Genomic DNA, 14,163 nt, shown 5'->3' with positions numbered 1-14,163 from the left:
AATCATTATTTAAAAGCCCATATTTCATTGAGCGGAAATAACAGGAGCCATTTTGTCCCAGTAAGACAAAAGCTAATATCAAGTGTAATGAGGCACTGTCAAGCTCAAGAGTGGATTGATAGCACCTTGATTATTGAGTGAAGAAATGCTTACCATCCGTATATTCAGTCAGTCCGTTTCCATTTGAAATACGAGTCATAAATAATGCATTTAAAGCTGATGATAAATATTACAGAGCTTATAAATCAGCAAGTATCTGTGACTGATTTGATCATTTTGGAGAAGCAGAGAAGTGCATAAGCAGATTCCTGTAATCGCTCTATATATCAACTACTGGATGTAACATTGTGTGAAAAGAATTTCAAACTTGTCAAAATGTCATTTGGTTTTGGTTTCCCCTCTGTCTCCAGTGTGTGACCAGTTGGCTCTGGGGGTGGTGGCGGTTTTCGGTCCCTCTCACAGCTCCTCAGTCAGTGCGGTTCAGTCCATCTGCAACGCTCTGGAGGTGCCCCACATCCAGACGCGCTGGAAGCACCCCTCTGTGGACAACAAGGACACTTTCTTTATAAACCTTTACCCCGAATACACCGCCATCGCCCGGGCCATCCTGGACGTGGTCACCTTCTTCAAGTGGAGGAAGCTCACAGTGGTCTATGAAGATAGCACAGGTATGGGATGTCTTCTATGTATGTCACTGTGTCTAAATCTGGATGGTATTAAAACACATTTATGGCAACATATGGTTGGGACAGGAAGAACATGTGACTGGACAGTCTGCCAAATCACCTTGTGACTGGTTCACTGTGGTGACTCCGGACAAAAAAGAGAGAAAACAGGAACAGAAACAGTAGGGGGGAAAACAGCTAGAGCGATAAATGCTACTGATCTTTCTGCATTTCTCAGTTGAAAGGATGACTCTATTACATGAAGGTTTACCTGGATTCATTTCACACTCCACATTCTCCATACTATATTCTCCATGTTATTTATTGAGGAGAAACGCAAGGAGAAATTGTGGGAAGTAAAGGTGAACAAATCAAAAGATAAAAAGTGCATATGACAGGTTTTAATGCTTTTGAAAATATGACTTATTTCGATGGATAACATCAGGTGCATAATTATCATTTTATTTCAATGAAGCAGCAATTTTTATGAAGAAATGTTGGGCAGAAAAGTTTTTTGTTTTTTTTGAATTTTTGAAGCTCCAGACAGGAAAAGGTAAAGATCCTTAGCAGTTGACTCATTTCTCATTGACATAACATGGTTGGCACGGCAACAGTTTAGAATTGTTTACCTTCATCTATGTCACTTCCTGTCGGTGTCCAATAAGTAAGCGAAACTATAAACCTCACAAAAAGCTTTAGCAAAATCTTAAATAGAATTGTAACTATGTTTTAGCAAAAATAGTGTCTAAGGTGTCATATACACTTTAAGCATATTTACATATATATGCACTAAAGTAGGTATCGAGGTACATGCTTTTAAACTATTGTCTACTTTTTTTATTTTAAACCTTTAACTTCACTTTTCAACAAGTATTTTCAACTAAGTTTGCTCATTACCCATGTATATAATTCTGTGTGAGAAATCATTAAAAGCCCACATCCATAACAAGCGTCAACGTAAACAGGAGGGACTAGAGATGAATGACTTAGGATTGAACAAAAGACTCTACATTCTGTTGTCATTGCATAAATGTGATTATGAATCTTTATCCCTGATGTTTGTTCAATAGAATTAATAGCTTCAGGGCGAAGTCATAAAAAAAAAACTCTCCTAATTTTTCACAGCTTTATTCTCAGCACGTTCCTAATTGCTTCAAGGCCAGAGGGCTGCAAAAATAATTCTTCATTTTCTTTTAATATTCATTTCTAATTCATTTGTAATGCCCAGCGATTGACTTCTACATCCTAATACAGACTCAAAAGAAAGTCCCACAAAATCAACACATGCACATATTTTTTTTTTAAGCTTTTAACCGTGTTTTAACATTGTTGCCTTGTCCAAAACATCACGAGAGTTGTATTTTGCCTCATTCAAGCCGTTCTGAGCAATCCTTCAGCTAAGGCACGAAACCCATCAATCACATTCTGAGCAGTTCTGTGCACAAAATGTATCAACATGAATTTGCTAGTATATTTCAAAATCTCACATGTAAAATATCAGTGCTGCAGTATCCAATAAACCTAAACTACGAATGATACAGTATTTGTCCGTCTACATAATATGGGACCATAGTATTGTTAGTAAGTGAAATGTTAGATACACAGATATGTCAGCTTCACTCCTACAGCAGTCTAAATGCCTCCACCTTTATGAAAACAGTGAACCCAATCTCCAACAGGGCAGCGGTAGACTCCACACCGCACAAGCCCAAACTACATCCACACAGCTCTATCCTGCGCCGATGTAATGCTCAAATGCCACAGATTATAGATTTTCCACCTTTTATTTCCTCATAACTTCCTCCAAATGCCATGTAGACTGGGGAGGTTGTGCGACTACTGAAAGACTGCCCGTGTACCCCATGGCAGCAAATGACAATAGAACATGAGACATCTTCTTTGAATAGCATTTACTTTGACTTTCCATATCGTGAATCTCTCTGTCGCGCTGTCTGTATTTGCAGGTCTAATGCGGATGCAGGAGTTGATCAAGGCTCCAGCAAAGTTCAACCTCAAAGTGAAGATCCGTCAGCTGACCCCAGGAAACCAAGACGCTCGGCCGTTGCTCAAGGAACTGAAGAAAGATAAGGAGTTCTTCATCATCTTTGACTGCTCCTACCGCATGGCATCGGAGCTACTCAAACAGGCAAGGCATTTGGACGGCTTTAGTTATTTTATCATGGGATTACAGTTTTAACTTTCATAAATGAGATATTCACCTCGATAGAGAATTTGACATTTACAGAGTCAATATAATGATGTTTATTTGTCAAGCTTGACTTAGCTCCTCGTCATTTCTCATATTTGCATTGATCTTTTCATTCTGCAGCTCTCGTCCATGGGAATGATGACTGAATATTATCATTTCTTCTTCACCACTTTGGTAAGCTTCACAAATACGCTCACAGCAAAAGCCAGTCCCCTGTAACACCCCTTAAAATGATGAATTAAAGGAAGAAGTTTGAAATTCAATTGCTCTCCCGCAGGACCTGTTCGCCCTGGACTTGGAGCCATACCGCTACAGTGGGGTCAACATGACGGGCTTCAGGCTGTTGAACATCGATGACCCCTTTGTGACCTCTACCATGGACAAGTGGGCCATGGAGCGCCTGCAGGGCCCGAAACAGGACAGCGCTCTGATGGATGGCATTATGACAGTATGTACCTCTCTTACAACACATTTGTATGCCGTGTGAGGCTCTCAGCGCTGTCTTGTAAACGGCCGACATCTGCTGCTTGGTAAATCCTTCTCTAAGCTGTTTTTCACTGTGATAAAATGTGGAAACTTTAATTCGCCGTGATGTTTGTTTTACCTTGTTATCCAGGAAGCCTCTGCGGTGGCATCATCCAGACTTCATTCGCTCCTTATCATTTCCAAGGCTTTACATGTTACCATCTGTTATGCTTGTTGTTGTTGTTGTTGTCTGTGAAATTCAGAGAAAGAAATGGATTAGAACACTCACAAGTGCTGCTTCGGTAATTGTGGCCGCCATTTTTTGACAATAGAAAAAGGCTTATTTTTCAAGAAAGTAACTTAGAAACCTTTTTTTTTCTACATAAAAAAATCCTGAATCTTCATAGTTAAAGTTTGCTATTATTATCACAATAACTTTGGAATAACTTGTTTCATTTTGATACAAAGGTGAGACTACATTAGATAAAGGGAAAATACAGAAATAATGAATGAATAAAATGTGGAGAATTTCACAAGTAAGTTCAGCTTCCTGTTTGTGTGTGTTTTAGTGTAGCTTACAGTCAAAACAGTGCTTCATACCGTGCTGTGTGTCGGGCATCAAGTCGCATCACATTAAGGCGAATGTGATTGGACGACATTAGATTATTGGCACCACTGTTATAGATACAGACGGCATCGAGTTATAGAAGTGGGCAAGGCTTCGGGAAAATAAAATATTTTTGAAAACACAATTGTTTACTCTTTTTAGCCATTTTCTGGTGGGATATGAACTTATTTACCACAAATAAATAAAGTGAAGTGTAAATCGGGCCAATAGAAGTGTTCAATTGTTCAATAGAAGTGACAAAACGGCAGTCGTAGCTATCGCTAGCTAGCTGTTAGCATGATGCTAAATGAAGCATTATGTTAGCATTCTCTGTTATTTATGTATTTATGTTGCCTGGCTAACGCCATGCTGCTGTGTGCGCTCATCAATCATTTCGAACTGCACAGCAGCCTGGCGACCATGGCCAAAATGTTCGCATGGATTTGGGAACCAATCACAGAACGAGGAAGGACGGCAAGACGATGACGTGCAATTCGATATACAGAAGCTTGTAGTTTATTTACGGATTTAAAAAAAGTTTATTTACAGATCCAACATGACAGCAGCAGACGCGATGGTATTTTTCGATCAAGCTTTAGACCTTGTTCTAAATAGTTTACAGCGGGTACGTCATACGTCATCTCATACGATGATACGATTGGCTGTGGCCTCGTGCAGACACATGATAGACAATCGTAGCGCCCAATAAACGACTATGGACGATCGTATACCACACCTCTCCTACGAGAAAATGAATTGGTGGTCCCCAGACTAAATATCACTTGTGATTTTAGTCTGGTGTTAGCCAGGCTAGTATTTATGTGCTTTTGAACCACTTTGCTCCTCCCCATGTCTTTGTATCTTTATTTAGTAGAAAACAATATCCATAATTCAGCATTTGTTAAAGTAGTTTTTGAATAATTAGAGAAAATTTAGATTTTTCTCCAAATTTCTTTTTCCAAATGTTTTCCCCGTTAACTGTTTTCAAACATGACCATATATGTGCGATTCCAGAGATGCTGTCTGTGTCTATATTAATGCAGTTGACAAAAAAGTCTTTGGAATCAATGAGGACGACGAGGAAGAAGAGCTATAGCAATGTGTGCCAATGTGGCTTATGAAGAAAGAGCGGCACGATGCCCGTGCTGTGCTGGGAGACTTCATGCACGGCCTGATCACACAGACAGACAAAATGTAAAAAATTCATCAGCGAACATGAGTTCAGATGCCATGACAAAACGTTTGCATCATGGCTCTGTGGAGCATGTGCTCACAGTGCAGGGTGAAAAAGGAAAGAGAGGAAGGCGTGGAGAGAGAGGGAAGACATAGGAAAACATTGCTGCCAAACTGTCTGTTGTTGTCAACCAGCTACTGAATTAAAAATGTCTTCATGGTCACAAATAGCCAATTGCAAATGCTGTACACATTTAGGAAACAAAAATACAATAATGTTGTTATAATCGAGCCTTGTTGTGTGAAACCTTGAAGTTTGGATTTCTGCAAACTAGTGATTCTAGCTTAACAGTTACCATTTTATTGCTCCTGGACGTTTTTATAATGTACATCTTGAACTGAATCTTCCAATCTAACGGGAATGCTCAGCAGAAGAACCGCGTTTAGATGCTTTTCCATAATTGTACATCCCCAACCATTGTCCACTCTGCTGAGCTAATGATCCGTCTCTTGTAAATCTCTGGCAGACGGACGCGGCGCTCATGTACGACGCGGTGCACATGGTTGCCGTGGCGTCTCAGAGGGCGACTCAGATGACCGTCAGCTCCCTGCAGTGTCACCGCCACAAGCCCTGGAGGTTTGGCCCACGCTTCATGAACCTGTTTAAAGAGGTGAGTCCACTCCCAGCTGAAAATGTGAGATTTGTGAGTGTGATAAAAATACTATGGAGCTATTTGTTAGATCTTTTAATGGTATTGAATTGTTTTGGCGTATAACTGTATGCCCATTGCGACAGACATGGCAGACTTTAGCCATAACAGGTGTTTTTGAAGTATCTCTACTCAAGATAGTTGTTAAAAACATGTCAAAGGAAGGTTAGATGTGGCCACACATTTACACAGTGATCATTTCGCATTTTTATCTCATTTTGCTTCATTGGTTTGATGATTGGAAATGCCACGGCGGTGTCGTATCCGATCACTACCTGATATTAATTTAGACAGACATTTCAGATACAATATGCAACTCTCCCATGCGCAGGGTTCTGCATAAATCAGTTCAACATTCCCAGATTTAATAAAGTTATGTTTTTAAGTCAAGTAAAGTAATTTTTTATCCCCTAATTATTATGCAACAAGATTCAAATCAGTCAATGTTTTTGTTGTGTGTCCAACTCATCATGATGAAATTTTAATAAAAGACATGTTTCCTTTGGGAACCCTCTTGACCTTTTCTGAACTTTTCATCCAAATGACTCACATTGCGTGGGATTGCTTGCTCCCGTTCACAGCTTCCTCCATTGACCCCATTGCTGTGCCAAGGCCGCGCACTTCCCGAGGGACATTTTGGCCAAAATCTGGCCAATAGATCTAAAAGCACAGTCTTTCTTTTTAACCCAATTTACTGTATTGAGACCAACTTCTCCCAAACTTCTTGTTTTTGCAGTAGTCTTTCAGCCCTTATGTGGTATTTATCAGCTTAAAATGAAGCTGTGCCCGTCCTCCTGGCACAGCGGCAGCCCACAGACAGAAATGAGCTCTTTGATGCACGAGTGTTTTGATCTCTTAAGTCTTAAATCCAGCCGAGGAGGACCGATGCCTGCCACAGCGCGGTACATTATCAGTCATTCTCCTCACTCACATATATCTCTCTCTGCCTCCGCCCTTTCCAAACTTCTCAGGGGCGCATTTTGTTTGCCACCACCCCCCTTTTGAAGCATATGTCTTCCTCCTCATTCATCACTCCATAAGAGCCGTTTTGATTGCATGGAGCTGTAATATATCTCACCCAGCTCTCAATTAAAAACTCTTTTGATGGATTTCAATTTGAAGTCTAAATTGAATTCCTGTGTGTGCTTCAACCAAGTGAGTTAGCACAGCCGCCCCGGGACACCTATGGCCTAAGGGCAGATAAAGCGCTTTTTATGTCTTTATAGAGACATAAAAGAGTGGCACAGTGCTACATGTTGCACTTAATATTGATTTTACTGTGCTCCTATAGATGCCAGACCTTTGGCAATAGTTTCACAAGATAAACGGGACTAAAGCTTGGCAGACAAGTCTTCAATTGACTCTCACAAGGACACAGTTCAATTGTAAATGTTGCCTTACTCAATATAATGGAAGAATTGTCTCCCATTGCAACAAAATGGTAGAAGTTTGTCCTCATCTAGTAAAAGTAGGTCTACAGCAGTTATTAAGGTATTTACGCTGGTTAAATTAAGGTTAATTGTTCATCCTCAGCTACATTTATTTCAGCCTAGTTTTATAACCAAGGATGCAAGTAGCTCTTCATACCCTGTGGTTGGAGGGAGAGAACATTATACATTGTTCTCAGTGTCGGGTTAAATAAATCACACTGAGAGGAAATTCTGATAATAAGTGGAACGTTTTCCTTTTGGTTACTCCTGCCTCTGCATTATACAACATAACCTTGCTGAATCAATGAGAATTATTATTAACATGCTTTTCTTCTTTTGAGTTACAAAAGCTGAGAACTCACAACTGTGTTTTTTTCTTTCTATAAAACATTACAGCCCTGACCATGAATTATTTTGGTAACAGTTGCACTGCTTATACTTACTTACCCTGTGGCACTCTTGTACAGAGTTTAATTAAACTCTAGGTCTGGATGGGTTTCTTCTGGGACCTCCGTTTTCCACCATCGACACAAACATATTGAACCAGTAGGGTTGTACTGACTATTGAAAACATCCTTCATATTGCTGACACATTTCTCCGCTCAAATCAATAATTCAACTGTCTGAACTAGACACTTGTTGCTGGCTCGGTTCCTCTTCACCTTTTCCCTCATCCAAATCTGCTCTGAATCTTCAATAATCCCGCGCCCACTCACGATGGTCTCTTCTCTTCTGTGTCTCTTTCTGTTTGTGATGGCGGGGCACAGGCGCAGTGGGACGGCCTGACAGGACACATTGTTCTTAATAAGACAGATGGCATGAGGAGGGACTTTGATTTGGACATCATCAGCCTGAAAGAGGATGGCACTGCCAGGGTGAGTAGTGGCCAATTACAGTGAGCTCGAGCAGCCTCCACGTCGCCTGATTTAGTTCATTAAGTTTGTGTTCAAAAAGAGAGATTCCAAGGATTTTGTTTTTCATTCTTCACTGATTTTATTTTCCAAAGCAAGACACTACAGGGTGAAATTTACAACATTATTAAGAGAGAGATTGTCATGTACCATATCCAATGGCACTACTAGTAATTGATATGGCAGGTATTCTCTTATTTTACAGCCCTATATTTTACTTTAATAGGGCTTTTTACAACTAAAGCCCTATTAAAGGCTTTAGTTGGAGAAAAAGCACAGTAAGTGACCATTTAACGTTTGGCCATTTGTGCACAGACAGCGATTTGCCCATCATAATTATGCGTAAATGGTCTCTAGTTACAAAATACAACAGCAACAAAGGCAAGGCACTTGAGTCAGTTGAGTCAAGAGTCTTTCCCAAGGGCAGTAAACTATTTCAAGCAATGTCCAATAGAATACTGCTCAGAAATCCTCTTGTAGAAGCCTTCCCGAGACTTACAGTGCAAAAAGAGAAATGTGTAACTGAAGAAAATCCTGTAAGTATTGGCTTAGTGTTTGTGGATGAAAAGTCAAGGATACAAAATTGCTCTCAAATCTCAGTCATGGACAAACCTGTAGTGTCTGGCCCTAACCGTGCTTCTGTTTATCATTTGCGTGTGCGCGTCCGGTCTCGGCTTCGTGTGGCCTGATGTGCATGTTTCCAAAGGGTTTCTCTGATGGCAGGAGTCGTCTCACCAAACGATGGATCAAGGTTTGTGGCTGTTCGTGTTGGGCCTGACCTTTTTGTTGTTAACCCACTTCCCGCACTCTCCTTTCTTCTCCATGCACAGCGCCTGCCTCCCAACTCCTCGCCTTGTCAAGTCTGTTCCCCTTCACTGCGTTTGTGTTTGCCGATGCCATGTGCTTGACATTTTAGTGAGTTTTTTCTTTTTTTTTTCTTTTTTTTTTTACCCCTGTTTTGGGTCCTCGCAAAATTCTGACACTTGTCAAAACTGCTTCAGCATCACCAGAGGAGAGGAAGCATAAATTCTAGGTGAAGGTGGTTGGAGATTATGAATGTAAAGTAAGGGCTGCACTTCATGCCATAGTCGGAATATTAATAAGGTTTTATCGCACTTTAAATACGCCACTTTTATACGTGTCTTTTTACATTTTTAATTAATTTTCCCAACAGAGATAGTAGTCTTCTACATTGCACAATGCTTAAGGCTAGCTATAACATGGTTCGACTGTGGCCATGATAACTTCAGTGCAGAGCGGTAATACTGTATGTTTTTATTATAAATATTGCTGCTATGAGATGGGCATGACATTTTAAAGCAATATTGTGTAGAAAAGAGAAGCACACCGAAAGTTATATCAGAGGTGGAAATGTTGAGGAAACTCAGCAAAAAGCAGCATCGCACACTCAGGTAGCCGATGTCGAAGATCTATTCAATAGATAACGTTTTGGCAGAGCTTTCTTCATTTTATTCTTTTTTGAACCACTGTGCATGTCTAACAAAGGTTTAAAAAGGTGTTTGGGCCGTCATATTGATGTGCCAGCTTTATAAAGTTTAATAAACTGGGTTAATAAGGAGTGAAGGATCCGGCTCGAAGGACCAATATTAGTGATTGTAGGATCCGGCTCGAAGGACCAATATTAGTGATTGTAGGATCCGGCTCGAAGGACCAATATTAGTGATTGTATGATCCGGCTCGAAGGACCAATATTAGTGATTTTAGGATCCGGCTCGAAGGACCAATATTAGTGATTGTAGGATCCGGCTCAAAGGACCAATATTAGTGATTGTATGATCCGGCTCGAAGGACCAATATTAGTGATTGTAGGATCAGGCTCAAAGGACCAATATTCGGGAATTGTAGGACTGTATTATGATTGATCTGGATTCTTCATCCACCCAACACTCTTGTAAAGGAGTGAAGTCGGACACATAAAGGGCAGTTTTGAACTTTAATTTTGGTTCAATCTGTTACAAAAGTCTGTTAATCTAAAAAGTAGCGGGGAACAACTAATTACTATGAGTAACTAGCCATCACACACATACGTGATCACTTAAATCACATTTCTTAAATTAGCTTAGCACAGATTGCAAAAAATAGAGTGAGAAACTAATAACTGACTAAATATCATATGAAACTATACTAAAAACATGAATTAGCTGTGAAAATAGATCATTTTAACCCACCTCTGTCACAGACGTAGACATTTGCTGCTCCGTTACGTAGCAACCATAAACTCCTCCTACCTGGTCAACTTTAATGGAGAATTTAATAACATGGGTGAAAATACCGCATAATGAATGAATGCGCAAATACACCATACCTAGTGTGTAACGTGAGATAAAGTGAGATGCTATGATCTGTAACTACAGGAAACAGACAACAATAAAGACAACAATAAAGAGTAAAGAGGTGGAACAAGGAAAAATGACTGCATAACTAATGTTTGAGTACATATTACCACGGGCTGTAATCTAAAGTGAAACGCTAACTACACCTTTATTACACCTTGTACATCTTTGGTACACGTACTACACCTACATGTTGTACACCTTTGTGAGACTTTGTGCATCTTAATTGAATCTTGCAAAATTACTTGTACATACACATGAAACTTGCAAGCTGTAATCCAAAGAGTTACTAACAGGATATTATGCAGACATTTATTTAATTACGGGAGTTTTTATTGGTGAAAAATACCTTAAAAAATACATCAGTGTTTTGTGACAGCCGGTCACATGACACACTCAGCAGCATACAACCTGAATTGTTATGCAGTGTGACTTTATTTACAGACATTACATCTAGAAAAGGTAGGAATGGGCTTCAAGCAGTCAGTAGAGTTTCCAATTTTGGCTGTGAAATTAATGTTTACCCACAAACTTCGAGACTTGCAGACAGTTTTCACAACCACATCGATATAGCTACAGCATTCTCATAGGGTTCTGAAATAAATGTGTAAGTCGTATTGCCATTTAAACCAACTAAAAGAACCTTGCAACATGTAGCAACAACAATACACAATGAACATTACCAAGCTGTGGAAAAAGTGTTCCTAGTTTTTAATCAGTTCATGCCTTGTGTCTTGTCCTTGGCTTTTCACACTCCAGTGAAGATGTAGGCCACATTGTCTAGGACGGTCTTGCCAACCAGTTCCACCTTACGCATTTAAAATAGAGCTTGTCCCAAAATAACTTTCCAAAAAGTGGCATATCCTCCTAAACGTCACATAGGCAAAATACATAGGATAGGACCGTATGGCTTCATTGTTATATTGCCCTTGGTTTTTGCTTTTGTGAACGCTTTCAGGTGTCTTGCTGTCAAACCTTTTCAGGTAGAGTCGGTGTGAGCTGTCAGTGCATGGTACATTTGAAGACAGGAGCAGTCAAGTCACAAAACCGCAGATTTATACAGTAATTTTATTTCAGAGGGGAGCCTTAAAAGCCTCCCCTCTGAGCAAGAACCCTACATGCTAAGTGCTGCTTACTTGCTCAACTTTTAAGTCATGAGCGATCAATTACTAGCCTGCTGGAGTGGTGTAAGTTCTTGGGGGGGTGAAGTAATGGGGAAGGATGAGGCGGCTAAACAAAAAGTGTCTTAGAACGAAATGCCGGCGCTTAAATGTTGTTGACTTTCTGAAAATCCCGGTTTATTATTCCCTACAGCTTTCATGGCCTTTGCGTAACATGCTTTGCTCTCTGCTGTAATGGTTTTCTAGTGCGATTTGGATTGGGAGGAAGACATGCTCGAGGATTTGTCGATAACATTTAACTCCAAGCTCACAGGGGGATTAACTGACAGTTTTTAGTGCATGGTTATGTTGTTGGAGGCCCGTCTGCTGTGGACGATAAAATGATATATATTTAGAAATGCGCTAACTTTGAGGCGTTTCAGTATAGTCCTTCAAGGGAAATGTGTAAAAAAAAAAATACATCGAGATACACGACTCTGCAAAGGTATTAGACAATCCATTTTAGCGGAAATAGTGATCAAAAAGTCCTGGTGGCACTGAGAGGATCAAATATTTTATGACGTGGTGATTGGTGTCAGAGCCGTGGGGTGAAAAGTATGAGAGCCACTGTTTTAAAGCACTGACATCATACACAGCGACTATTATTCTCTGCTCTGACGTACTTCCTTTAGAAACAACTGCTCTTTGTGTCTATTTATCTGTGAGATTGAGCACAATACATTTAATTAGAGATCCATTCCCATTGAGTGTGTTCCTAATCTCGAGACTGCAGATAAGACAGATTTATGGAGTCCGGTGTGGAGTGGACTCTTAGAGAATGCTTTTAGCCCGCTCCAAAGTGAAAACATTTTATCTTTTTGGGTGGCCTTTTGGAATTAAATGGACATAATGAGGAGTTAAAAGCATGCAATATTTTACAATAGGCAATTTTACATAATGAGTCCCCTCTTTTTTCCAAATGGCCCGTCTTTTCAAGGTTCAACCAAAGTAAATCAGGTTTTATTGAAACCCCTTCAGGTTCTGGGATGCCACAAAGCACACTTTTTTAGTCGATGACGGATACATGGAATTTATAACTGTGCCATCTTGTAGAAATATTTTACATTAACAAAATGTTAAGTCACACTGAAATCTTCGATCCACCACAATCGATGATTGTAACCCTTATTTTACAAATTATTTTATTCCTACTACAATCCAGTATTACACCAATATAGATTTGCTGATCAATCCGCGACCCTTTAATGCACTTATTTCAAACGGCTCTGCCTGTTGACCTCAGCAGCAGCTAACACTGACGGGATTTGAAAGGGTGAAATCCAGCTGCCCGCCGCCTCTCCTAATCTGATAACTATCTGGATTATGTCGTCTGGGTGATAAACTCATTCACAGTTCTGAGTAAGACTGCAGAGGACAGTCAGACGTCATGTTGACTCTGTTTACTCCCACGACCTTGTCCTTATTGTTTATCCTGCCCTCGGTGATGGGAAGAAGATAGAGCGAATGGTGTTAGGATTGATCAGGAAATGTCCCGTTAATGAAGTGTTAAAGTTCATATGACACATTGGAGACATTTTTTCCTAAAACATAGTTTTACACAATTATATTTAAGATTTTGTCCTCAGTGTTCTTTAGTTTGACAATTTTTTGTGATATTTATAGTTTCACTTCCTTATTGGACACCGACAGGAAGGGACATAGATGAAGGACAACAATTTTAAACTGTTGCCGTGCCAACCATGTTTAACTTGCCAACAAGGAATAGGCCACCGTTTTTACATACTGAGATATGTTCTTACCTTGGCTTAGACCAGTAATTCTCAAAGTGTGGTCCGTGAAAACCTTTTTCCCCGACCCCGACACAGCGCACGTTGCACAGGGAGTTGGGCCATTTTGGCCAACTCTTATCATTTGATCAAACTTTAAGAGTAACCAGCGCAGTGTGACCAGGGCGAAGTCTTTCCTTTTTGAGGGACAGAGCTGGAGGTGTTAGCATTAAAACATATCATATACACCTTAAATGGCCTGGACAACAATCACATAATATTTGAAAATATGTCACATAATATGTGATTGTGTGTATGTCTATGTCACATAATATGTGATTGTGTGCATGTCTTTTAACCCAATATTTAATAATTTTGGATATCTTATGATTGCATAGTTCTTTCCACACCACGGCTACCGAGTCTTATAATTTTACCAATGACATGGGTGTAACAGTGAGTAGTATTCTGGCCTTAACTGCAATCTGAGAAAACATTTCCAAAAACCTTGTGTGACGCAGTTTTATTGACATATTTCACACAAATAAAACTCTTACTAATCCATTATCCAAGATTTCTGTTTACATTATGCTGTATTATCATAATCTTTATCAACACCTTTGGCAATATACATCAGTCAGTAGTTGAAAATCCAACCCCAGAGCAACCTATTTCAATCAAAAATGATAAGAACAAATTGAATTCAGATAACCATGATCCTGTTTCCACTCTCTCTGTTGTACTTTCAGGCA

General features: G+C 39.9%; 1 protein-coding gene across 3 annotated transcripts in view; it reads left to right on the top strand.

Moving 5' to 3' along the window:
• grik1a (glutamate receptor, ionotropic, kainate 1a) overlaps nt 1-14,163 on the top strand; it is a 49,119-nt gene that overhangs the window by 16,583 nt on the left and 18,373 nt on the right. The window contains exons 3-10 of one of the 3 annotated variants that reach the window (XM_079566939.1): nt 411-668; nt 2,630-2,811; nt 2,995-3,048; nt 3,152-3,322; nt 5,647-5,790; nt 8,027-8,134; nt 8,877-8,921; nt 9,001-9,251. In XM_079566939.1, the coding sequence (XP_079423065.1) occupies nt 411-668; nt 2,630-2,811; nt 2,995-3,048; nt 3,152-3,322; nt 5,647-5,790; nt 8,027-8,134; nt 8,877-8,921; nt 9,001-9,078 (1,040 nt within the window). In that variant the 3' untranslated portion in view covers nt 9,079-9,251. Of the gene's footprint in view, nt 1-410; nt 669-2,629; nt 2,812-2,994; nt 3,049-3,151; nt 3,323-5,646; nt 5,791-8,026; nt 8,135-8,876; nt 8,922-9,000; nt 9,252-14,163 lie in introns of those variants that run through there. The other 2 variants (XM_079566937.1, XM_079566938.1) reach the window with 2 other exon arrangements.

This window comes from Gobius niger (assembly GCF_951799975.1).
Source record: "Gobius niger genome assembly, chromosome: 11".
Classification (NCBI taxonomy): domain Eukaryota; kingdom Metazoa; phylum Chordata; class Actinopteri; order Gobiiformes; family Gobiidae; genus Gobius; species Gobius niger.
The sequence above is the reverse complement of the archived record's forward strand: the minus strand, read 5'-3'. Positions and strand labels throughout refer to the sequence as shown.